General features: G+C 42.6%; 11 protein-coding genes across 11 annotated transcripts; 4 read left to right on the forward strand and 7 right to left on the reverse strand.

Annotated features, from left to right (window-relative positions):
* Positions 1–66: 66 nt before the first annotated feature.
* On the reverse strand, positions 67–873 carry EAE98_004600 (uncharacterized protein; the record flags this gene model as incomplete). Its single annotated transcript, XM_038952220.1, has 2 exons — positions 67–275; positions 324–873. The coding sequence occupies 2 exons, from the start codon at positions 871–873 to the stop codon at positions 67–69; spliced, it is 759 nt and encodes a 252-aa protein (XP_038811756.1).
* A 269-nt stretch (positions 874–1142) lies between these two features.
* Positions 1143–1820, reverse strand: EAE98_004601 (uncharacterized protein; the record flags this gene model as incomplete). The annotated part of the gene is made up of 3 exons (XM_038952221.1): positions 1143–1397; positions 1467–1631; positions 1689–1820. The coding sequence occupies 3 exons, from the start codon at positions 1818–1820 to the stop codon at positions 1143–1145; spliced, it is 552 nt and encodes a 183-aa protein (XP_038811757.1).
* A 907-nt stretch (positions 1821–2727) lies between these two features.
* On the reverse strand, positions 2728–3141 carry EAE98_004602 (uncharacterized protein; the record flags this gene model as incomplete). Its single annotated transcript, XM_038952222.1, has 2 exons — positions 2728–2816; positions 2901–3141. 2 exons carry the CDS (start codon positions 3139–3141, stop codon positions 2728–2730), a joined length of 330 nt encoding a protein of 109 aa, XP_038811758.1.
* Positions 3142–5260: 2119 nt separating this feature from the next.
* Positions 5261–7186, forward strand: EAE98_004603 (uncharacterized protein; the record flags this gene model as incomplete). Its single annotated transcript, XM_038952223.1, has 3 exons — positions 5261–5421; positions 5500–5521; positions 5609–7186. 3 exons carry the CDS (start codon positions 5261–5263, stop codon positions 7184–7186), a joined length of 1761 nt encoding a protein of 586 aa, XP_038811759.1.
* Positions 7187–8161: 975 nt separating this feature from the next.
* EAE98_004604 (uncharacterized protein) lies at positions 8162–8920 on the forward strand (the record flags this gene model as incomplete). The annotated part of the gene is made up of 4 exons (XM_038952224.1): positions 8162–8245; positions 8307–8503; positions 8610–8737; positions 8802–8920. The coding sequence occupies 4 exons, from the start codon at positions 8162–8164 to the stop codon at positions 8918–8920; spliced, it is 528 nt and encodes a 175-aa protein (XP_038811760.1).
* Positions 8921–8962: 42 nt separating this feature from the next.
* On the forward strand, positions 8963–9226 carry EAE98_004605 (uncharacterized protein; the record flags this gene model as incomplete). Its single annotated transcript, XM_038952225.1, has 1 exon — positions 8963–9226. One exon carries the CDS (start codon positions 8963–8965, stop codon positions 9224–9226), a length of 264 nt encoding a protein of 87 aa, XP_038811761.1.
* A 1417-nt stretch (positions 9227–10643) lies between these two features.
* EAE98_004606 (uncharacterized protein) lies at positions 10644–10850 on the reverse strand (the record flags this gene model as incomplete). The annotated part of the gene is made up of 1 exon (XM_038952226.1): positions 10644–10850. The coding sequence occupies one exon, from the start codon at positions 10848–10850 to the stop codon at positions 10644–10646; it is 207 nt and encodes a 68-aa protein (XP_038811762.1).
* Positions 10851–12251: 1401 nt separating this feature from the next.
* On the forward strand, positions 12252–13468 carry EAE98_004607 (uncharacterized protein; the record flags this gene model as incomplete). Its single annotated transcript, XM_038952227.1, has 2 exons — positions 12252–12755; positions 12812–13468. 2 exons carry the CDS (start codon positions 12252–12254, stop codon positions 13466–13468), a joined length of 1161 nt encoding a protein of 386 aa, XP_038811763.1.
* Positions 13469–17174: 3706 nt separating this feature from the next.
* On the reverse strand, positions 17175–18533 carry EAE98_004608 (uncharacterized protein; the record flags this gene model as incomplete). Its single annotated transcript, XM_038952228.1, has 1 exon — positions 17175–18533. One exon carries the CDS (start codon positions 18531–18533, stop codon positions 17175–17177), a length of 1359 nt encoding a protein of 452 aa, XP_038811764.1.
* Positions 18534–21059: 2526 nt separating this feature from the next.
* EAE98_004609 (uncharacterized protein) lies at positions 21060–22334 on the reverse strand (the record flags this gene model as incomplete). Its single annotated transcript, XM_038952229.1, has 2 exons — positions 21060–22007; positions 22062–22334. 2 exons carry the CDS (start codon positions 22332–22334, stop codon positions 21060–21062), a joined length of 1221 nt encoding a protein of 406 aa, XP_038811765.1.
* A 926-nt stretch (positions 22335–23260) lies between these two features.
* On the reverse strand, positions 23261–25801 carry EAE98_004610 (uncharacterized protein). The gene is made up of 3 exons (XM_038952230.1): positions 25477–25801; positions 24158–25380; positions 23261–24097 (listed from the first exon to the last, which is right to left on the reverse strand). The coding sequence occupies exons 1-3, from the start codon at positions 25694–25696 to the stop codon at positions 23636–23638; spliced, it is 1905 nt and encodes a 634-aa protein (XP_038811766.1). The 5' UTR covers positions 25697–25801; the 3' UTR covers positions 23261–23635.
* Positions 25802–25808: the final 7 nt, after the last annotated feature.

Genomic DNA, 25808 nt, shown 5'->3' on the forward strand with positions numbered 1-25808 from the left:
AACTCTTCGAGTTTTGTCACACGCTTCACTCAAGCAACAAACAATATGATGCTACTCCTGTCTTCCCTATCGAGATTTTTTGCCCTTTCCAATACCAAGACCAACTGCTTTCAAGATCTGCCATAACCACCAAAGCGTTTCGTTCGTATTTCCATTTGTATAAAAGACACCTTTCTCTCCAACATCTGCCATTGCTATTACTGCCTCTGCTGCTGGACTAGGAAACTTTTGCCTTATGTATGCAGCAATCATCTCTAGCCCATTGGTAATGCCACCTATCTGCGTGTTAGTTGCGCGTACATACTGTGCGATCATAAACTTACCACTACTCCAAATATTACCATCCACAACCCACCTCCTGTCATCAACCCATTTTGTGTCCGAAAACTCCTTCTTCAATCGCGGAATAAGAGCTCTTGGTCCACTAGCACTCAATCCTTTCAAAATTCCACACTGTGCCACTAAGAAAATTCCCGTACAGATGCTTAAGATATCAACCTTCTCTCCATTCTCTCCCCTCCACTCGGCGTGTGATTTCAAAAATGTTCGTGTGTCTTGATCCGATACTATTCTAGGATCTGGTCCCGGAACCATCATGATATCCAACATACCTGGCTGCACTTCATTGTCAGTTGTAGTTTTCGATATTCGAAGGAAAGCGTTAGCTGTCAATTCAACTTCGGGCCCAGTGGACGGAAGAGATATATAGCATATCGTACAACTAATCCCAAGTGCGACCAATGGGGCTGGTAACCCACATGCTGAAAGGTATTCTGGTGAAAGCATGGAAAAAATGTCGATACCTGACATATCAAGAAGCTGGCATCCAGCTGGAATGAATACGCCAATGCGAAGGTGTTTTGGAGATGACATGATTGCTCTCAGATGAATGGACAAATGGTTGTTTAGCTCGGGTCATGACAAAGAAGGATGGATACTTTATAGACATGGCTGTGGGTGTTTGTTCTTTTGTAGCAGTGAGGATTTTATAAAGTCACCGGATATAGAGGATATCCGGATGTTGAGATACAAACGCTTAATCCCCTCTCATCACACAAACTCCCTGTCGTATAGTTGTTAACCTAATATTTTACAAGACAAATTTCAACCCTCCATTCATTCCTCCAATCATCTCCAATGCATCAAACAGTTCGTTTTCTACGAGGCGACCCTGTCACTCTCGCCCATGCACTCCTCAGCTTTCCCAAAAACCCCGATCCTTCTCTATTTTTACTTTTATTTTTGCTTCTGTTTTCATTCTTCTTACTTTGCTTCCTTCTCTTTCCCTTCTTGTGCTTTCTCGACGAGCCGTGGGATCCTCGAGAGGATTCTGCTGAATGTCCAGATGAGCCACTGGAAGTACCTTTCCTTCTTCTTCTTGGACTAGCACGTTGGGGCTTTCATTTATCATTAGGATTTACATTCCAGTAATAAGACCCAATTTTAAAGGAGGTAGAAATACTTACAGGATGTTTTTCCGGGGAAGGTTTCGTTTCTTCTTCTTCCTCGTCCTCACTCTCTTCTCCTTCTTCATCTTCCTCATTCTCTCCCCCTTCATTCACATCTTCATCTTCGCTATCCTCCTCATATACATTCTCTTCACTTTCTTCCACAGGGGCTGGTCTCGCGCTCTAACAACATCATTAACACAATATCCACAATGCAACACAAACAAAATTGAAACGTACTCTACTTTGATGGCCCCCTCTATACCCTCTCTGTCTCCTACTCGAACCCACTGAGCTCGCAGCTTTACCTCTCCTACTCCGCGACGACGTTGAAGATGACGACGAAAGGCTAGATGCGATACTACGCGGCATTCTTCTTAATCTTCAAACGTTTCGTTTTGGGGGCGAAAAAATTAGTAAAAAGGGGATGAAGAATGGGAATAGAGATATGAGTCTACATCCATATATCCTGAATGTTGAATCGCCACCTGAGGTCGGGATATAGGCCGGTGAAGTTGGTTGTTGAAGAGATTTCTCACGGTCTGGGTTGGTCGGGGTTGGGGTTGGAGAGATGTTAATTTTTGTTTGGGGCGGGGGATTGTGAGGGAGGTTGTGGAGTTTGTTTATTGTGTAATGATTGATGATTAATGATATAGGATGATGGTTTGAGAGTTCTGGAAATGGAGATGTGGGTTGTAGAAAGAATAGTGATGAGATAGAAATAGATTTTGCATTTCACGTTGATGTCGCTACGAGACTTCCAGAAGCGAATAGACGATGTACTGATTACTCAAGTTTCAAGATCGAATAGCAGAGTTTCTCATGATACAAGGAAGAGAAGTGTAGTATCTGGATTTAGATATGATGCATGAAGCTGTGGAAAGCAGTACGTTTAACTGGCGATGGTGTGAATAGATGATGCACTGGTGAATACATGGAATGATGGGAACCTGTTTAACATTCAGAATCTATAACTAATCCATTCTTCTATTGTTTGTTATCAGGACCCTGGTTTTCACCGTTCAATCTGTAATGAATCATTGCATCAAATCTCAAAGTGCTTAGAACAATACCTAGTACTTCAAGAGATATCGCCGAGTCGATTTTCGCAGTTTCTCATCAGTTTGTGCAAAATTAGAAGCAAATTAAGGCCCTTGGGATGAAACTGAAAGTTGCACCCTATTCACGACCAGATTCCCCTCCAGCTCCCACTTCATACGACTATTGCCAAACAAGCTCGTTTGCTTGAATCCTTAGGAATGTATTTGTGCGTGATTCGTTACGCCTGCCCAATTGCGTAAACGTGATGTTGCCAGGCTACTTCTGGTGTAATAGATGAGTTACTTGGGTAGGATTGGGATTCAGATACTAATATATATATAAGTTAAATGATGGAGGCAAGAGAAAACAATGAAGAATAGTGTAAACATACCAGATATTGATTGAATTCACTATTTCTGAAGACCAGAAGGCCCGGAGTAAAAATTTCTTGGACAAATCGTACGTTTGGGAAGCTTTCTTGTTGTTCGAAGTCGCGATCTGCTTTTATGTAGCGTTTGCGGCATCCTTCGAATTCGTGGAAGTCGTAGGGAGGAAAATAGTAATCATCTGGCTTCATGCAATGTAGACAATGTAGGCAACCGTTCTCGTGCGCTCTCGTAGACCGTCGAACATTATCAGTCGCTTCATACATAGAATTGAAACTGATGGATCGGAAAAACTTGCAATAATCTATAATGCCATGGCCACATGACCCTTCCAAGTATGAATCTTTTGTGCCTTTAAATCCTACCAAATTTAGCGACTTCCAAGGAGACGGCTCAATGACTACGAGTATTTCTCTCGGATATGTGGCACCACGGGATTGGAAAAGCTTTCGATAACTTTCCTTACTGACCCGAGTTATACTGTTCCGGGAACCTTTGTAAATGGGAATACTGTGACAGTTTATCGCTAGACGTGTCAATAGAGGTCTGACAAAATCTCACTTGCTCGTACATAATGTCATTGCCTCTTGGATTGAAATATACGGTGGTTTGTTCCGCTTCCAAGCGTAGTAGCACTCCAAGATAGCGGCTCTTGACTTCACACAAGCAGTAATGATACCAGGATTCGGGCGAGCATTTTTGAGATAAAACACTACGAATACTAATTCCCCTCTCACAAAAGATAATTCGTCCATGCATGTAACAGCAGAGCGTCCATACAAGAATCCGCAACTCAGGTGGTATGTCTGAAAATCGTGCGAAAGAAACTTCGGTGGTTTCGAGCCAGGCTTCTTGCACACCTTTCAATCTGCGCACATGAGCAGGTACAATATTCTCTCTAGAAAAAATCCAACGTTTGATTGTCCGTAATACCCTTGATATCGTGTTGTTGTTGTCCAGATTGTTGTGAGTGCGACAGCCGGTATTTTCCATTCCGCGATAAACAAGTTTTTCTTCGGTGGTTGATTCGATAGTTATCTTATTGGCAAATGGTTGATAAGAAGGAACCGTCCAAAAACAATAACGAGAGGTCAAGGAAAGAAATGGATTGCCACCCTCTGAGAGGAACTCCATTTTCAATGAGATGTAATTTGAGGAGTAGCTTGATGGTAATGGTAGGCATCAAGTTATTGAAAGATCCAATTCATTGTTATCTACTTACTATAGGTAACTCGTTGGTATATAAAAATGAATTCTGTACCTACCTCAAAAGCGAACACACAAGGAATCTCATTTTTCAAGTGAAGCAATCGGTAGCTAAAAAAGACACCATGGTTCATATTCCAGGTGTAGTCGTGATATAGACAGAGTAGGTCTATCCATCTGTCCAAAGGGGTGATGTTGGGGAAAAGGGGCCAAAGGAACTTCCTGCAAGCAATTCGGAGATTGATCTCTCGGTATGCCTCCCTTTCACATGTTTCTTGTCTTTTTGGATTCTCAAGAAACCAAAGAGATGCAAAAAGAGTGAGAGATACAACGTCACAAGTGTAATTGTATATGGCCATCTCTTCCTCGACACAGATAGCCGTTGTGATTTGAGTAGCAAGATTTGTGGAATGTGCTATCTTGTTTCGTGACTAATCACAGAAAAGAAGCAGATTTTGCTTACTTTACTAGGTACATGAGGAGATTGTAAGCACATTACTCCACTGACTTGTGGTTGTACTCTGTACCTCACTCATAACAGCAGTGATAGATGTTATTGGCGAAGCATACAGTCTCGAATTGAGGGTGTTTTTGTGACTGAAAATCATCAGAACGCTGAATTGGTACTGATGAAGAGAAGACAACTAGAGAGTTTGAACCTGAGGACCATGTTCTCAAGACTGTATGTGATGCTGATCCTATGGCGAGAGGAAATCCTTATAATTAGCCAACGAGTTTGATGTTGTAGTATGATAGAATGAAGAGCACCTCCTGGTATGTACTAGTTACTAAATCTTGGCGGCGTTCGTTAGAAAACACCAAGGCATTTTAATGGCCTTGGCAAGAGACGACACATTCCACTTCCATTCTCCGGCATTGTACCAGTACTCTCCATGAATCCCATGAATCGAGTCAAGTTCAACACATTGTATTGATTTATTGACTTGCTTGTTTATACATCAATTGATACAAACAACGATTGATCCCGTACTCGTCCTTACCACCCTGTTGACCTGCCCGTTCGAGTAGCACCATTTGAGAAAAGACCCACCAGGAATTTCAGGCTGTTTAACGACAAGCACACCACTTAAAATACTTCGTATGAGATCTTACACTGGACACAATGATATATGTTGCCCATGATGATGATGATGATGTTGCAATGCAAGAACAGCAATCATGAAACCTTTTCGACTTTCAAAGTTTATGACAATTCCACCATTGGATGATACAAAACTTCTTACGACCGTGGAGGCAGACAATGCTCCTTATGAAAGTGAGGCTTCGAGGAGGTCCCGGGTGAAGCACCAAAAGGTCAAGACGGGATGCTATACATGCAAGTATGCAAGTCTTATCTCAATGTTACAAGATTAAACAATTATATGCCATACTAGCATGAGCTGATACCCAATTTCTAGAGTGCGCCGAGTCAAATGCGATGTATGTAATACTTTGTCGATTGATTGCCCAGGAAGTATAGGGGCAATTCCACAACTCTATCACAAGATACGTGTTAACGAATAACAGGAAACGAAACCTTCTTGCAAAAGATGTAAGAAGACTGGAATTCAATGCGAGGGGTATCCATCACATGCTGTCAAACGATCATCGCGGGAGCATACGAATCGAATGTTCATGGTAGACTCTCCCCCACGATTACGATCACCCATTGTCAATATACACATCGGTCCTATCCTAGAAAACGAACAAGATTCTCAATATTTTCAATATTTCCGTGAAACATCGGCTGGTGATATCGCGCGATTGTTTAATCGATCAGTCTGGGAGCGGCTGATTCCCCAGGCAAGCGAATCGGAACCTTTCGTTAGCCAAGCCCTGGTTGCCCTCGGGGCGTTAAGTAAAGGTCGCACGGCGAGTGGTATAGAGGCATTTCTACACCGTCAATATGGCCTCGACCAGTATGGTAAAGCTCTCGTCGGAATGAGACAAGCTCTGAACCCAGGCTCTTACAATGCCCGCAAAGCACTCATTGCTTGCCTACTCGTGTATTCAATCGAAAGTATACAGGGACATCTTGCAACAGCGGCTTCTCATGCTGCCAGTGGAGAAAATCTTCTCCATGAGATTATGCTCGACAAGAAATCCAAAAGCCTACCGCCCTTCAGCTGTCAGCAAGATTCTACAATTGACGATGATCTATGCAGAGCCTTCTCAGATCTTGATCTTCAAGCACTATGCGTAATTGATCGTCGATCTTCAAAGCTTCACGAGCGACGAACTCGTTATTTGAATCATTTGTTGCTATCAATGCCTTCTTCATTCTCAAGTATCAAAGAATGCCATGACTGGTGGCAGATTATAATGCGGAGAAACTTTCATTGGATAGCGACAGCGAGAAAAACTATCCTCGAAGAACGACCGAAGAATGACGAAGAACCCATCGTGTATGCAGCCGACGATGAAGGGCTAGATCTCAAAGATGAGAACTGTTCATGGACCTCTGTTGCGGTCATACCTAGTACTAACCCGACTCTTAGACGGGATTGTACCACCTATCTTGATGAAATTCTGCGATGGGAAAGTATCGCAGCACCATTAGTAAACAAAGGACTTTGTGCTAGCGAAGATTCTCGAGAATTTCTAGCTGCATGCCTTGCTAAAATACAGGCGGCTATGATGATGATACAAGTAGCAAGTGTGTTCATTGTCAACGCAATTGAATGGGACGCATATTTTCAAGAGTTTGGTATAATAATGGAATATGTAGCCAAACTTCGGCCGCGTATCATTCAAGGAGGGAAGTATCACTTTGACTTTGGCGTTATACTTCCAATGTTTATGGTTGGAACACATTGCCGAAATAGAGAGTTAAGAGGTCAAGCGATTGATACTCTCAGGGAAGCTAAGGGTTACCGAGAAGGCATTTGGGATTCAGATGCCTGTTCACGAGTAACTGCGTTTACGAGAGATGTAGAAGAAGAATGGGCTGATGAGAATGGATGGGTTCCTGGAGAGAGACGATTCACTATCACGGGAACTAAAGTTACAGTTGATAAAGGTAAATCACTGCACATAAGTGGATATCAAAAGAATGGATCTTTAGAAGGGAAGGGTGATTTCAAGGAAATATATATAACATGGTAAATGCATACATAGGTAGTACCAAAATTGATCTTCTTCTAGATCATACCATAACGTGTTTTGTGACATCAAATATTGGCTTGAAATGGCCCATGGCACACCGGGCAGGTTCTTTGCGTGGGTACATGCGGTGCTACGTTCCTTGTATTCACGATATGAGAATTTGAGTATAAAGCTCAGGCTGAGTGAAATCTCCACATCTGAAGGCAATTGATGCCGTCACAGACCATGTGAATAAAAGGGCTATCCTTGGTAAGGGGCGACAACTTAAGGGGCAAACTTATACTCGATTGTCGAGAGAGGCGACATTGATAACACTTCACTGTATATTCGAAGTCTATCGGCAACATACACGCAGAGATGAAGATATGTGTTGCAGGTGTAACACATAGAACATGAGGATCGTCAGTACTACCTAAGTAGATGCAAACAAATAAATTGTTACTACCTAACTTCAAGGCTGTGAATGTGAATGATGTCGGTGCAAAGTCAATACCCTTTCAGAGCAAGTCAAGCAATGTGGCGGATGGCCTAACCAATAGCTATACGAAAGGTTATTCGAAGGCCATAGAGATAGCCAACGAAAAGAGGAACTGATCTGATCCTTCTCTTTCATTTCTTCAATAAATACGTAGAACAATTCCAGCTTTGTGAAGTTCAAAGCTTTTAATCCTTATCAATTTCTAAATCGTACCTACCAACCTACCGAGCAGGTATTAACAAGATCTAATCTTATCAAGATCTCACCGACTCCAAAAATTTCTAAGGCAGTAGTGCCGCTAGTCTCGATATAATCTAGCGCGAATCCTGAGCCTTCAACGAACAAAAGAAGGCTTGCTTCCACCTGTGCGCCCCTCCGGTTACATACACCATACTACGACCTTTTTTTTCGCATCAACCTAACTCCAATAATCAAGATAATACTAGATATTGACAAGCGGAAGTAACGTTTGAGAGAAGAGAATTTGTAGCCAAGCTATGAATCGAGGTGGTAAACTTGCTCCTGAAGTTAATCGGTATGTCTCTCTAGGATTATTGTTCATTGTACCTGTATTTGGTCGCGTGAGCCGGCTCTTCAATGCTAGAATCGAGAATCCATAGCTAACATATGTGCTGATTGTAGAGCTTTGTTCGTCAAGAATCTAAGGTATGTGGATTGATGCAAGAAAGAGCAGATGTGGAGACTTGGAGATGGGGTTGTGGATTTGGTGTACATGGAAATCAGATTGAGGTGCATAGGGCTGATGATATTTGGAATGATAGCTACAACGTAACGCCAGAAGAACTTTTTGATCTGTTTGGCAAATTCGGTGCGATCCGGTATGTATATTGGAAGAGAGGCAGCAATCTCAGGCGAGACTCACATCAAGAATCTCTATTGAGATGAACCTGCCCGATCATTGAGAACTTACTGACAATGCGCCAGACAAATTCGTCAAGGCATTGCTACCAACACGAAAGGTACGGCATTTGTTGTCTACGAAGACGTAACGGATTCCAAGACTGCTTGCGATAAATTGAATGGGTTCAATTTCCAAAATCGATACCTAGTCGGTACGTCTGCCCTCCGCGTCTCTATTCCAATCGAATCTTCCTGTACTAACACTTGGGTAAACAGTTCTATACCATCAACCCGAGAAAATGGAAAAGATGCGTGCCAACTCAAATCAATCGGATTCATACGCTGCTCGCAAAGCGAGTTTAGAACAGCTCAAAACCGCGAACAACATCGAATAACAATCTGACGGGCCCCTAACTCGCCCAAACACTGTATCTAATATGGAGTCTACAGCGTATATGGGCCCGTCATCCAGGGTTGGAAATGTTTCGCCATCGAAGGATGTTAGGAATAAGAAAACACGACGAACACAATCTGCACCAATTACAACGAAGAAATCTCCTACTACAACTGCTATGCATGGAAAGGGGGGAAATTATGAACATTTGGAACATCATCGTGGAATCAAGGGTGCAGCGATGGCAGGTGGAAGGCGTAATACCTCTTTCCTCGCTCTTGTGCGGGGATTGGTTTTCAGGCGTTAGAGGGTGTTGTTGATTTATTGAAGGGACAGGAAAACCCTCGCTTTTTACATGGATTTTTTCCCTTTACAGCTTAACTTACTATTCTCCTCTCCTACACTTCTGTGGAAAGAGAGCAACTATTTCGATATGCAATGAGGACGGGAGAGCTTCTGCTGCTGAGATTGTGAATTTTCTTCTATTCAGGGCGGCATTTAACTCGCGAGGCTGATTCTCCTTTTTCTTGGATGATTGTTGCACATGTTACCATCTGCTTCGAATACCAAATTGCTACATTAGGGCCTTATTGATTCGTATTTTACACACTCACTGCCTCAAAATCATTCCATATAGCCTTGCAACGGTGTCTGCCTAGTCCTTCTACCTTGTTTGTACAACATTCAGTTCGATTACAACACAGATGTGGGAAATAATGCCTAGTAAGGCTCTCTCTGAGCTCCGTAGACTCCTCTGTGGAAATCTCATTTTCATGCAACATTGCTTTGTGTTGCAATAAATTCCGCCTAGACCAAATGCTAAACGGCTCGTGCGTGCTTCTATCGGATATCGGGCGGTCGGATGAGTGATTGACTTGCATAAAGAGCATTCATTAAAAACTTTGGTCACGAGGCACGAATAAGCATAAATTGCGTGGATGGATGAAATGAGGGAAAATGTGTGATGTTGGGATTGGTTGGCCTCGTAGTGCGTATCTGAGATTCTTATCACAAGATTATGATATGCCTCCCGACGGAGACGGTGACTTCCTTGCCGTTGGTTTGCGGGGCATAGTTGAGAATCTGAGGTTTGGTAAGAGGGGTGTGGTGATTGGCTGAGGGATGTCTGCTGGGTAGATAGATAGGGTATAGATGGGGGAGAAAGGGATGTGTTATTTATGTTTATGTTACGTGGGGATGCTCGAGGGAGGGAGGGGGGTGAGATTGGATGAGAGAGATTCGGTGAATGTGTTTAGGAGGGGGAGGGAGGGTTGGATGCATGATTGCTTGCCCCTCTTTCTTGTTCTTGTTGCTATTGGTGGTTGCGTTTTCTTCTTCGCGGAGAAGTGTGTTTATTTGTGTATTACGTACCATATCCTTCTGTTGTGAAGAAATCTATATATCTATCTATCTGTCTTTCTTCTGCGCTGCACATCTGGTCTTGATATCGAAAACTTTTGTACTCTACGAATATCTACCTGCCTGCCTTTTAAGAAACACACACACACACACACACACACACAAAGTCGAAAGTCAAGAACAATATGCAAGGTCTTCAAATCTTCGTTAACCAGGGCGGTTTGGCGTGTAGCTGCGGTGTTGCGTATCCAGAGGGCGCGGATAAGGATACTTATGTTTGCAGCTGTGGAAAGGTAAGGAATTGAGGAGGGGGAGGGGGAGGGGAGAGGAGATGGATGGATGGATGAATGTGAATAGAAGGCTAATCAATCTTTGTATCTCAGAAATGCCCAAGTGCTAAGTAAATCGATTTGTATATGGGGAGGAGCGATAGGAGGGTTCGGTATATCGCGATGTGGATGATGAGTTCGCGGGATGGGTCTCTTTAGGACGGTGATGGGATGGGTTGTTTGAGCGTTTGGATATGCATGCAATGGGTTTTCGCGATGGGCAATGGGAGACCTGCTCGTCATGGTTGTATGGTGTATGGAGGTGTACGGAGGGAGGGACCAATGGATGGTCGGTCTAGAATGGAGATTTGATGATGCTTTGATGATTTGATGGGTGAGGGATGGGTTATGAGAGGTTCGTACTTTATTGAAATGGGAACTTGTGTGTTGTGAGTGACAGCTCCTTGTGCTCTGTGATGTGTGAAGTTCAATACTATTGAGATTTTGTTGTGTTCTGTATACGGTATGTAGTAGATGTTGTGCAGATTGGATATCTCGCTTTCCATTCATTCATTCATTGCTGATATGGCAATCCCATCTTCAAATGCCAAATCCATTCTCGTAACTCTATTCATTCGTTGGTGATATGAGAACCCCATCTCCAATCTGACATCTCCCAAGTCACAAGTTTTGTTTCCGTTTAACCGACAACCTTTCAAAATCGGATCAAACAGTTTCACCAATGCGGCTATTCGACCGTTTGACTCCTTGCTGAGAAGAACCTCCTGGTATTTGAGACAAGGAACCATGCATCTTATGTTTCACATCATTTCAATATAAGCCGGCTCCTCATCCATTGTACTCCATGGTTGGATCCAATGTAGGAACATCGAGGTAAAAGGGGTATTTTGAAATTTGGAAATCCAATGCCATTTCCCCTCTCATCATCTCATCTCATAGACATAGACCACAGACAAGTTACAACAAGCGATAATAAAGTATTGAATAAAGTGCAAAGTTTAGCCATTCGTGTGGAGAAGAAATACTATATTTGAGACATATGAAACTCTAATTTTATGGTTACGAGCGTAGCAAAAGGCTTGATTTGATATCCAACCGGGATAAGCAGAATAAATTGTGCTCAGAGTCAGAGTCACAGGATGAAAATCTGGAATGCTCTACTCGTACTAGCCTAGAATATCCAAGCCTCACATCGCCTCACATCCTCTTCAACATAGCCGCCACTTGATCATCAGCTGGAAAAGAAGAACCTTGATTTCAGATCTTTATTATTGTGTTGTGTTGTGTCGAGTTGTGTGGTCTTGTCTTGTGTTGTTGCATACATTTTGGCTTTCATATTGTCTTATACTTTTCACATATATCGCATCAGTCTTTGTTGTATGTTATTGTTGATTGTTTCTATTATTCATCAATCAATAATAAATTGCCATTCCCATATAATCCACTTCGCCTAGTGAGGTCATTGCGCACTTATTAACATCTCTAAAGATAACCTTAAGAGAGTCCCTGTTTGCGGGCATTACAAACATCACGACATTCAACTGTCGATATTGATTCCATTTTCAATTCGAGAATACGACCAGGGTTCCGCAGACGATCACTTGTTAATTTTACATATCACCGCAAACCGTTCATATCCCATCCTCGTTCAAGAATATCGACTGTCGTCGTACAAGACAGCTAATGCTACCGCCACCGGGCTTGGAGCCCACATCAACTTCAACTCTCCTCAACGATGTCTCTCCCACTTCCATTATTTCCTCTGCGATAGCAACTTCTTCGGCGTTGTTACTCGATCTCGTAAATCCCACATCTACAACAGCGACAATGCTCGCCACCGCAAAAGATGAAGATTCCCCAGATTCAGACAATGGAGAATGCCAACTTCTTGGGAATTTTGCCATATTGGTTCAGGGTTCGCTAGGTCTATTGGCTGTGATGGCATTAGTATACAAAAGATGGAGAGAGAGACCCCAAAGACCTATGAAAATTTGGTTCTTTGATGTTTCGAAACAAGTGGTTGGGAGTGTGTTGGTTCATATCGCAAATTTGTTGATGAGCATGTTATCGAGTGGACAATTCAGTATCAAATTGGATGCCAGCAATGTCGCGAAAAGAATGGTGGATGATTCGGGGCAGTATAAGCCAAATCCTTGCAGCTTCTATTTACTGAACTTGGCTATTGATGTAAGTATATTCGTCTATGATACGATACGTCAATATATGCTAATATTTGACTATAGACAACCATCGGCATTCCGATCCTCATATTTCTCCTTCGAATACTTACCTCGCTTTTTGTTATGACACCATTTGGTAATCCTCCCGAGTCGATCGAATCAGGCAATTATGGCCACCCACCAAAAGCATTCTGGTGGTTCAAACAATCTATAATCTATTTCATCGGTTTGATGGGTATGAAAATATGCGTGCTCATCATCTTCCTTGTCCTTCCTTGGATTTCACGAATTGGAGACTGGGCACTGAGATGGACAGAGGGTGATGAAGCATTACAAGTGATATTCGTCATGTTGATCTTCCCAGTCATCATGAATGCAACTCAGTATTACATCATCGACTCATTTATCAAGAATCAAAAGCCTGATCATGAGCTTATACCAGATGAGGACAACGATAGTGATCTTGAGGGAAGAGACGGTCGTTATGCTGATCCGAGCGGAAGCAGTGATGGAATTCAGTCTGAAGGGGAGGAAGATGATGAGGTTTTGGCAAAAGCTCATAAAAACACTAGACCAGAAACACCAAGAAATAAACGTGCAGGTTTGCGGTCGGGAAACAAAGACTATGATCCTCTATACGATGGCGAGAGTAGTCCAACGGTAGTAGGAAGCACAAGTTCGAGACCAGGGGATGATAGTGATAGCACTACGAAGAAATAAGTTACCCCGCCATTTTGGGTTGAGGAAATGGATGCAACTGTTCATACGAGGGATTGGTATATGACTTTTGAGTACATACTTGAGCAGAGTACATTATGCAAGGTGTTTGTGGAGTTTAGCACATGGGATTTCTGTCGTCGGTCACACATAGACACACATCATATTGGTCGGAAGGTTTTTGGTATGGATGAATTGGCGTCTTCACGGCATGACATACAATCGATTTGTGAATTTGGCTAGGTTTAGTCCAGCATAGGGCTGTGAATAAAAACAATTTTTCCACTATTTAAAGGGTTTCAATATTTGTAATTGCAATATCTTCCTTTTGTATAAAATGGCTATGAATCTGATTACTTTTGATGTGATGTGATGTATATATGTTCTAGCAAGTGCTGGTGATACGCATTGAGAAATTTACTTTGCTGGCAATTGTCATTTCTACGAGTACATGAAGGCGTTCCAGAGTTGGTATGTACGCAAACATTTTGGATCTGCAAACAGCAGGTTGGATACCCGCCACTTCTCGAAATTTTGACTTTGAATAAAGAAATGAACGACTTTACATTTGATGGGAAATTTATATAAAGATTGAGATATCATGTTTCAATACACTCGAGAAAAAAAAATCGGTATAAGATCTTACCATTAATTAAGTCGAGGGAAATCAAAAATTAAACGAGGCCTCCCTAACATTTGGGTGGTTACTAATACACGACCACTTTTTTCGACAGGATCTACAAACGCTCTTCATTGCAAGTTTGATACTATTAATATTCATCGTGGAGAGATAATTCTGGATTCTGCAAGTTTTGACATCTTCAGGTAGGTAGACAGCACTTACCCCAACTTTGCGGGAGTGGCTGAGAAGTTGGTCGGGCGGTTAGGGGCCAGGGTCGACTTCCTGGCGTTAATGTGGAGGGCCTGGATTTATATCTATATTTATATGGGGGTGTGTGGTGTATAAATCTATATATGAAGGAGGGGTTTGGAACTTTTTTGGAGGAAGTTAGGTTTTTTGTTTGTGCTCATTCGCTTTTGGCTACTTTATTGTTGTTTTGTGGAACGGGAAAACAGAGGGAAGAATTTTTGGGAGATTTGTTCTACGAGGATATCTTTAAGCATTAAGATTTAAGTGAGAGATATAAAGAGGCAGATATGGATTCGAATCTCTTTCCTCAGTTACCAGGGCAGTGTTACACACCTGGGAGGGTCATTAAAGCGACTCCGAGATTTGAGGAGAGCGTGTGGGAACAACCTGTTAGTTTTATTTTATATTTTATCTTCGTGTAGCTTTGAGAGGGAAGGAAGAACTAATAAGATATACAGCGTCCACTCTCTTCGGGTATGGCTATGCAATATCCTGCACCGGCATCGCCTCCAATCACGCAGTTGTCGTTGCAATCGCGTGTGGATCTTATTATGAGTGGGAAGAGAGAGGATAGGAAGGGGGGAGAGAAAGGGTTCTTGAATGGTCCGATGGAAGAGGAGGAGGATGGGGAGGAGGAGGAGGAGAACGAGGGGAATAAAAATCTGCGTATGAGAGGCGGAGGGACGATTTGTGATTTGTGTGTGGGGATTTGTGCGGGGTTGTGTGTTTATGAGTGTTTGAATTGTTGTTGTTGTTGTTTTTAGGGGTGTGGGGGAGGGATGGGTAGGGAGGGGTGGGGAGATGGAAAGGGGAACGGGGTTTGATGGGTCTTTTTTTTAGAGGTGGGAATAGGAATGGAGTTTTGGAATGGGGATTATGAGGATGGAGTTTTAGGGCGTGGAGAAGATGGACAGAGCTTGATGCTACTTCTACTGCTTCTACTTCTGCTTGGGCTTGGGTTTGGGGGGTAGGGGGTATTTTCATTGTTGATATTTGATTTTGATTTCTATTGGGAGAAGAGGGAGGAGTAAAAGAATTCTTATAGGATGGTGTAGGGATTTGGGAGCATAACTTGGGGAAACTATCTAGATATCCACTTTCACAATTCGTTACTATCTGTCTTTCTGTTCGCCTCGTGAACATGTCGTTTTCTGTGTGTTGTGTGCTTTCTGTTATTCTATGCCTTCAATCTTACAACCTCATAGAATCTACATATGCGTGATTACTTACTTGTGAGATACCTACCTATCTTTCTTCGCATTAGAAATTACTTCACTTGTGGTTTCTCTAGATCCCGTCGATTCGATTGCATATTCTATTTTATCCTATGCGGTTCGCTGCGCTGCGATATGTATGAATTTCTATCCAGCAGTCTAGAAGTCTAAAAGTATACTACCCAGGGATCTATCGATCCAATATGATACATTCCATCCTATCTTAAGAGGTTCAGATGATATCTCACTGTGCATCATATCACGCGTATTTATCGTATCAGTGTATACACAGTTCTGTTGCATGTCTGACGCGTATTGCTTTCGCTAGAGGGTTGAGGCTAGCAAGATGGGTGGTTGATAGGTGTGTTGTGTGGAAGCTAGTAGGAAGCTAGCAGAAAGCTAGCAATAAATTAGTATCTATATATTCTACAGATATGCAACAAAAGTATTTGGGGCTGGATATTCACTCCTTCGTCCAATAGATGTTCTGTCAATACTTTGGATCACTAGCTGAATAGCAATTCACTCGGATTCTCGAGAGAGGGAATTATTGCATATCTGATATTCTGCTTTCTTGCTCTTGCTAGGAATTCAAGCTTGTAAATCATAACATATATTGATAGCCAGCTAGCAATGAGCTAGCAACATACCACCGTCTATTTTTTCTTCAGATGTGCAACAAAAGTATTGGGGATTGATTATTCACCGCTTTGGTCTGATGATGTTTTATCGGTACTTTTGATTATCAGGTAAATAAGGATTCACTCGGATTTTCAAAAGGTTTGGTGTAGATGTAGATATAATGTTATGCTTTGTTCGAGATCCGAGCTAGCAATCATGTGCAAACTGACAGTGAGCTAGCAATGAGCTAGCAACATACCGCCGTCTATTTTTTCTTCAGATATGCAACAAAAAGATCAAGATGTCGGATATTCACTTCCTCGTCCAATAAAAGTTTCTCGGTAGATAGTGTAGCACGGAGTAGTGATTCGCTCGAGGTTTTGGAAAATTTTGTTGCATACCTATCTGATGCGAGTCAGTTGTTGATAGTGTGGGAATGTCTGCTAGTGATTATTTAGGAAGTCCTAGTGGTGTTTGATATGACTTGGCGCTAGTAAGCTGCTAGTGATATAGTGGTAGCTATGTATTTTTCAGATGCCTTAGTGGTGATATGCGTAACCGATATATGATGTGTAAATAATGTATACACCATGTAAACGTATTTACACCATGTAAAAAATTTACATGGTGTAAAGGCCGTGTATACACCATGTAAAAATTTTTACATGGTGTAGATAAATGGTGCATGTATACTTATACAGATGTGCAACAAAATGGTTGAGGTGTGGGGCATTCGCTACTGCTACTTCGGTTGGTAGATTCATGGGGAAGATGTAGTCTGGAAGAGTGAATATGGAGAGGATGATATGAAGTGAAGGTGGTGAGATGAGATGATTTGAAAGAGAGAGTAAGGATCACAGATGAAAGGAGTTATTATGATTAATTGGGTAATGTATTATTTCTTCTTCGTGCTTTATATTGATACCTGGCTATCTATCGAGAGTTGGGCAACGGCGTATCTATCCATTCTATCCCATAAAAATACCCCATTAATTCAAATTATCTACGCACTCTTCTCTTTAACCAATTCCTTAATTTGCGTCTCAATGATGCCAATTGGATCCATACTCTCCATCTCCTTCTTAATTTCTTCAACTTTCTTCTTGTAATTTTCATCCGCAAGCACTTTCTCCACCTCCCCTCTCAAAAAATCTGCATCGGGTCTCGCAGTCTTCAAATTCACACCAACACCAATCCATTCACATCTCGCGCAATTTTCCGGTTTATCCTCCGTATCACCACCCATCACCATCGGAACTCCATTACTCAAACCATGTTGGAACCCTCCATATCCTCCATTCGTAATAAATACATCACAGTAGGGAAGAATATCATCGAAGGGAATGAAATCCTCTATATAAGCATTTTTGGGTATTGTTACCGAGTCTGGTAATGAAGCTCCTTTGACACCTAGTGCGGCAATAACGATAGTGTTGTCGTGATCTGCAAATGCTTTGATGGTGGGTATAACCAGATCTCCGTAATTGAGTGCCACGGTTCCTTGACTAACGAACACAATTCGTTTTTTAGATGCATTCGTAGTGACTTCATCCCACCAGCTAGTATGCGTGGTATTAACCACATCTCTATGGCCTTTTGGTAAACCACCAGAGAAAACCAACGTCTTGGGCAGATCAGTCCGAGGGTATTCTACACTACGCGTACAGAGTTGAATGACTCTATCAGGAAGAAGATATGGCGCATCCAGGAAAAATAAACCTGGATTTTTGGCGCCGCAAACCTCGAACTGGTGGTGGAAAAGCTGGGTGATGTGGAGGAATGGTCCGTTTTGCATATGCTCATGCATGGCTTGATTACGCTCGCGTCCTTCGGGCGAACTATCTTGGGAAAGCCCCGATCCTATGGGTGGTACATCTGGACTTGATAGTACTATGGGTGCGATTCCCAAGGAGATGACTGCTGTGGGCTTAATACCTGGGGCTCCCATTAATAGTGGGAAGACACCGGTGAAGATAATGTCCTGGATGATAAAAATTGGTCTTCCTGGATCTTTATCCGTCATGAGCTTCAGAGCTTTTTGGACGGATTGGAATTGTGAGGGCATGGCATTAAGAAAAAAATGTTCCATATCGAAAAGCATTTGTGCTGGTCCCTGAAGTGTTTCTCGAATCGGCCATTTCTCCGCTATCCCGCTGGGAGAATCGTCGAAATTTGAATAGCCTTCAAGAGGAACAAATGTGGCGCCGATTGCTTCAATCCCTGGACCGAATTTTGAACCGGTTAGAATGGTTACTTCGTAACCTCTGTCTATGAGAACTTTGGCTATGATCTTGCATGGTGCGAAATGTCCAGACACGGGATTGCTGCATACCAGCAAGAGTGGCTTGATTGTTTCAGCCATATTTAGGAGAAGAGGAAATGTAGATTGAGAAACGGTATTTTCAGTACGTTGACGTCGTGTAAAAGCAAAAAAAGAGAAAGTGAACAAAGGTGTGACTGGCAATAGTACGATTCCCACTGAGGACCTTCCGAGCTATATAGGAGCGGCTCGGTCTTGGTTTACAACAAGCTCGTATGACAACGAATGCACGTTGCTCAACATCACCGTGTGATTGACGTTATATCATGCAGATTGCAGGTTCCAATCCATGGCGCCTCATGCAAGAGCCGCTTATCCCAACGGTCAGATTATTGAATGTATTCATTCTCAACAACAACCATCATGGCTAGTAACTCACATGCATAAGCTGTGGGGGACTTCCGGGTCCTCGACTAGGCTTGCTCGGCTTGATAAGATTCTTATTGTGAGAGTCAACAATCTACGTCCTTCTTGGGTCATGAAACGTGCACAGATACAGGTGCAGCGAATGAAAGTGGCGGTGATTCTCATTGTCGCCAAGCCCTTTGGCCAACAGTACCGTTGAATCGTCGTTGGATTTTGCTTGATATGAACGGCCTGGCCAAAGCTTCTATCACAACTCCATCGCTACCACACCGCGATCAATTGGCCTGTCCTGTGTTGTTTATGTAAGATTTTAGACTTGCCGCGCCGCACTCAGATTTCAAAAACATGACCCACTAGATTTGTCAGAATGGTAAGGCTGTGATGAAGTAAGCTTATGTTGTGAGGACTACTGCATGCATCGAAGGATTTGTTGTCTGCAATTGATCGTCACCACATGGTGGCTAAATGGGCAGGTCCAGAAGAGACCCCAACTCCAAGCTCTCGAGGCTCTGTCTGTGAATCGTAACAACAATTCTCCAATGAGGTTACGCCACTCTACAATTCGACATGATGCTATCCACTATATTCCTGCTATCACCAATAGGGAGAGTCGTCGCACCGCGCGCGCGATGAGGTGTGAAGTATCATCAGATTGCCGAATTGACCTTGCCCCTCTACATCGGGCTCCGGAAGAAAGTAGGTCGCGTATAGAGATTCCATGACAAACGTCGATCATTTCCAAAACATTAGGGTGATTATTTGAGATGGCTTTTTATAGTCTGAATCCTATGCAGAATCCCTATCACTCGTACAAGACTTTGAGTATTGCATCATGAAGGCTTCAGAGTTACGATTTTCTGAAGTAATGATGATGCTAGGGCACTGGCGGCGAGACATGTGTGTTATTTGACTAGGAGTTGGTTGGCAATGACGAAGCAGGAGGTGAAAGGATAATGAAAGCATGTGGGATATGGTAAGGTTTACTGGACTCTTCAAAACTAGAATTGGCCTGCAGGAATAAGGAACACTTCTATGAGAACGGAGTATAAATGTGTGACTAGATGGAATATCGTCTTGGAGGGTGAGTAGAAGCTCAACGCTGCCTGGAAGATAATACTCTAACTCCTGTTGGCGCGAGCTCAGGAGGTTACAGACTCTTTCAGGAGGAGTTGTATATACCAAATTTCTCGTGAAACGGGATTCTAAGGAGAGTTTCAGCCAGAGAATATGCAGATACGGAGTTATTATAACTACTAATTGCGTATCATCATTCACAGCTGTGGGGAAATCAGGCTAAGAAATCCTGTTCCTGGGAGGAGAATAGAAAAACGTCTATTTCTCGGGCACATCAGGATATAATACCTTGCACAGAAGAATTGAATGTCTACCAAGGGCTGCAGACTGTGTATTGATCATATGAGATGCTTCCCCAACTCTGCGGATCACTTGAGCCAACCGAGGGGGTGATGACCTAGTACATTTTGCCATATGCTAGACAATTGTCTAAAAAGAGGGAAAGAGAGCAGCATCTTCACAGTAACGCGATGAGCAGTGAGCGAGCCGGGAATGAAGAGATCTACAATCAAAAGGAAAGAAGGCAGGTTAAGGGGTGCATATATTATTCGCATTGATACATACTGCCGTCCATTAATCTTCCAGTGCATGATCCGATCCTAGACCACAACCAGATGCTTCGGCGAATGAGTTCAAACCTCTAAGTACCTACACAGAGAACTCCTATCTAATAATTCACTAATAGCAATGATATAAATCATATGCCGTTGCAACGTGGATTCCAAAACATACCTAGGTAGTCAATGACTTGATGATTCATTGGCACACCAAACATATCGTTCTGCAGACTTGAAGCCCCCAGCCTCCACATCACTAGAAGCCATTAGGTGAAGGAACCATCCATGATGCATAGCAGATTTGATTTGAACGATGAAATCATACTGGCTAGAAGATAAAAGTTTCATTGGGTATTAACATTTACTATAAATACATACATAACCCATCACCAATATCCCGGCCTTCTCAAGCAAAAAGGCCCCAAAAGATCCCAAAATCATCACATACAGAGGGTATGGTATAGTGTAACAATATAGCACCAGCCATATCATTTTAAATACCACTCACATCATCAAGTCAAATAACACATTATAGAGAAGCCAAACCAAGCCAAAGAATAAAAACATAATATCATATCCAACCATTCAATTCATTATCGACTTCCTGCCTCAAAGCCGCATATCTACTTCCATCCCACCTCTTTTTTTCCCAACCTCCACTCCTCATTTTCTCGATTCTTGCTCGGATGTCTTGTCGTTCCATTTCCGCTCTATCCTCATTACTAAGACCATCTGGAGAATTGAATAATGAAGGGGCAAATGAGGGTTGATTACTGCGTCGAGATTTGCGTATGTTTTGTATATTATCGATGAGATTGCTGATGTGTGTTATGTGATAGGTAAGTTGTGTCGTTATTGATGAGAGGTTGAGATTATAGCTTGTGAGATGTGTGTTGTGAGAGGGGTAGTCCGGGGATGGCGATTGGTATTTGGAGGAGATTATAGGTCGAGAGGGAGTGATTGGAGATGGAATGGGACGGGGGATAGTTTCGAAAGTGCTTGAGTCGTTGTCAAGGCTTTGGTCAGATATAAGTGTGGGCAATGCTGGAGAGAAAGAAACTTTCTTTTTTATGCGAAGTGGTGCGGGCCTATTTGGAGTAGTAGTAGTGTCTGTTGATTGCGTAGATTGTGTCGATGCCATCGATGATTCGGAAAATGTACGGCTGTGTCTGGGAGTCTTGTCATCGTCACAACTCTCAAAAGAGTAAGACGAGAAAGCAGGTGAGAGTCTGTCTATGGTAGAAGGGAATGATGTTGAAGAAAATACGGAGTCCACAGAAGAACGAGCACTGGATGTGGATGATGTCGAAGATGACCGATTGCTTGGCGACAAGTCATTGTTTTGGATAGGAATATCTGCGTATGTGATGTATTCTTCTGCTTTCTGGAAGTACGACAAAGAATCTCGGAGAAGTAGAAGCTTTTCGGGAGAGTTGTTGGTAAGCTCTGATGCTGTTATTTCCAAACAGGTGGCACAATAAAAGGATAAGAAGAGTGAATGAAGAGGATGAACACGATACTGTGAATCTATGTTAGCATCACGATTACATGGCGCATTAATGGCTTGACATACTGGGTCTGTGATGCTATTGAGAACCTTTGTACATTGCGCAGCACACTGTTCGTATTGTCTTGTCAAGTATAGCTTCTTGACTTCATCCATAATGACCTTCCAATCATCCAAGGTATAAGGGAACACCAGTCTGCTCCAAATTGATCTTATCGATTTCGGCCTTTGCTTCTTGGTTGTAGATTTTATTGATGAAGATGTTGATGTTATGGAACGAGTTGAGGTTGTGGAATTCCCTTCCACTGGCTGTAATTTGAGATGGATCATCTCTCCCATGCTTTTCAGAAATACTTGAGTGGAGATGCCTATGCCGTAGTTGTTACTACAACAATATATCTTTCCAATGTCTTGCCTCCGTTTGCAGAGACGATATTGATTTCGGACGGTAAACACTTGGTACCCGTCATGCAAGCTCCCGTATCATAACCCAGAACGTCGGTAGTCACTGGGATATTGCAGATCGGTACGCTCAGTATCAACCCAGATATTTGGGTGGGCAATGATATGAGCAGACAGAGTATTTAGAAGATTCTAAATTGATGTGGTTTCTATCCTGGGTAATTTATTGACACCCAGGTATTCGGCGTGGTTTGTTTATATCAGAAATATTGGATGAAAATTAATACATTAGACGCGAGACATCAACACAACACAGAACAAAATGGTATCATAGGACAAATGAGATGCGAAGGAAGCAAAGAATGAAATAGAACTTTAGATACCTAGGTAGTCTCTAGTCTTATTAATATGACATTAGAGGATAGAAGTAAGTAACCTTTGTACCCAAGACCTTGCGGGTAACTATTTCTTCACCTCACTACCGACTACTTACTACTAAGTACACCAGTACTCACTACTCACTACTCACTATCACCATCACTACTCACAGCCTTCACTTGTTCGACCATCAAGTATCATCATACTCTAGTGTAGATCTGAGAGGCTGTCCCCACGCGTGATAAGATGATTTAGAGGAATGATAGGTTCGTCCAAAAATATTTTAGGAGTGATCCACCACATTGGACGTCTGTGAGTGAGTGAGGTGTGGTCAAAAATTCGTTTCGAAACCAAACGCACTGATATATTTACAAGATGTTGTGGCCCTTGTGCTTCACCCCTGAATAGCACAGACTCTACTTACGAAAAGTCATCAGACTAGGCTGCGCCATTTTCCTTTACTTTTGATTACAAGGCTGGTCGTAAATCATAGAAAGGTGCGATCTGATATACTTTCATCTAATACTTTTTGTTCTAGCCCGATCTCAATCTACTAGCCATTCTATTCACCTCTAGACCCTCCGCTCCTGGAATTTCAAACACCGACGTCGTTTCGCAAAATATCCGAACAACCATCTAATATCTCATGTCACTAGAAAACTGCCGTTGAATCCTACGGATCTTGAGAGATCATGGTCATCGATGCTTGAATCATCCCAGTGGATATTAAAGAATGGATATATTAGATGAAATCATGATCTCATGAATAAGTCATTAGTGCATTGTGTCTCACACACCCTATGCTTTTGCGCTGCAAATATGTACATGTAAATTGTTTCAAGGAATTTTGATTTTTTTCTTTAAGAAGCAGGAACAGCACTTATAGCTTCTTGAGATAACGGACTTTCTTCTGCAGGCTTCTCAGTCTCTGAGGCAGGCTCGACACTCTCTGCTGATGGTGCAGGCTCTGTAGGATTCTTTGCCGATGCCTCAGAGGTAGACGCTTCTGCAGGGATTGCCTCAATCTTAGCTTTATCATCTTTAATGCCTCCAACAACCCTCAGACCATCAGCTTTTCGTGTCATGTTATCGATGTCAGCCTTTCTCTTCAATCGTTGCTTGACTTCGGAAACTAGTGCATCAAGATTGACCATAACACCGTCCTTCTCTGGATGGCCATCCCTGAGACCGTTCTCCTTAATCTTAACTTTGCCTTGAGCAATTTCATCCTCGCCGAGGATGACGCTGAAAGGTACACCATTAACTTCGGCAGCCTTAAACTGATTTGGCAACTTTGGTTTGACTTTGTATAAGAACTCCGCCTAGGGAACTTGTTAGTACACACAAGGCTCCTCAGGAACTTAAAAGAAGTTTTGACTTACCTTGATACCAGCCTCCCAAAGAGTGGAGCAAATTGACATTCGTTCTTTCAGTAGCCCTGTGAAACCCTTTCCTCCAAATGCCATGACAAAGCAGTCTACGTCGTTGTTACGCACTTGCTCTGCTGTTTTCTCTTCCTCCATTCTAGCTTTAGTTATAGAGAAAATTCTATCTACACCGAACGAAATACCGACGCAAGGAATCTGCTTTCCTTTTCCAGCAAACATACCAACAAGGTTGTCGTAACGTCCACCAGCTGCGACACTTCCAACACCGACGCTAGGATCTGATGAGCGATCCTCATCAGCATCGGCCACTTTCTTAGGTTTCTTGGAAGATTTTGCCGGGGCAGCAGTGGCAGCAGACGTGCTCACAAGAGGAGCAGACCCTTCTGTAACAACCTCATAAATGATTCCTGTGTAATAATCAAGTCCTCTTGCTAAACTCAAATCAAATGAAACATTCTCTAAACATTTGAATGCCTCGAGATAACCGAACAGGAGATCCATATCTTCCAAGCCAGCCTTCATAGAAGCATTGGCCATCAACTTCTCATCAGCTTGTAATTTGCTGAGGAGGTCTTTCTGGCCTTTCTGTACGACATACTCTCCAATTCTGTCTGCAACATCTTCTGCCAAACCCTTTTCTTCTGTCATCTCCTTGCGCACATCTTCCCAAGGTAGTTTATCGAGCTTATCAACTGCTGAGGAGATTGTGCGAATCTTGTCCTCTGGAACTCCACAAACTTCGAAAATTCCGTCTAATATTTTTCTGTGGTTGAGTTTGATGGTATATCGTCCCTTCCAGCCAAGACCCTCAAATACTTCAGTTGCAACCCTGATGATCTCAGCATCAGGCAACATAGGATCATAGACACCAGCGATATCAAAATCGCATTGGTAGAATTCTCTCATACGGCCTTTAGTCATTGCTGGCTGATCTCGTCTGTAGACTTTTGCAATGTGATATCTCTTGATACTTTGAACGCTTCCATTCATGGCCAACCATCTTGCGAATGGTACTGTCAGATCATATCTGAGTGAGCAGATCTCACCACCTTGGTCAGCCAAGTCGTAGATGAGTTTGCTGTCTTCGCCATATTTTCCTGCGAGAATATCCTTTAACTCGAAAACCGGGGTATCGATGGTGACCGCTCCATGGCGCTTGAAGGCTTCTGTGATGGTCGAAAAGATTTTGTCCCTAATGACCATATCCTTCCCTTGCCCTATTGAAATAAGTATCATGTCACATGTCGGTGATGATTAGAGATAGGGACGCAATTGTGTATAGCAATGTGACGGAGATATATGGGGTTACCTACAATCCTTCGTCCCCTTGGGAGTCTTTAACTCAAACTTTGGTCCTTTCGCCATGTTTAATTCTTCGTAGTATTGTTTTCTTTCTGCTTTTGAGAGAGCGGGGGTTGCTGGGGCCCAAGCCGAACGCGAATTGGGAATTCTTAAAAGTTGAGGAAGTTGTGGAAGTCGTGAAAGTCGTGACGATCTCGCAGATCTAAGTAATTGAGTTTGAAAGACCTTCATTCACTTTCTCATATCTATATGGAGTTTTGATAAGGTTGAGAGGGTCAATTTCTTTGATTCTGAGTCATCTGGGGTGCCTCGAATTTTTTGTTTTATGCACCATGGCGAGGCT

Source organism: Botrytis deweyae, assembly GCF_014898535.1.
Source record: "Botrytis deweyae strain B1 chromosome Unknown BDEW_008, whole genome shotgun sequence".
NCBI classification, from domain to species: Eukaryota; Fungi; Ascomycota; class Leotiomycetes; order Helotiales; family Sclerotiniaceae; genus Botrytis; species Botrytis deweyae.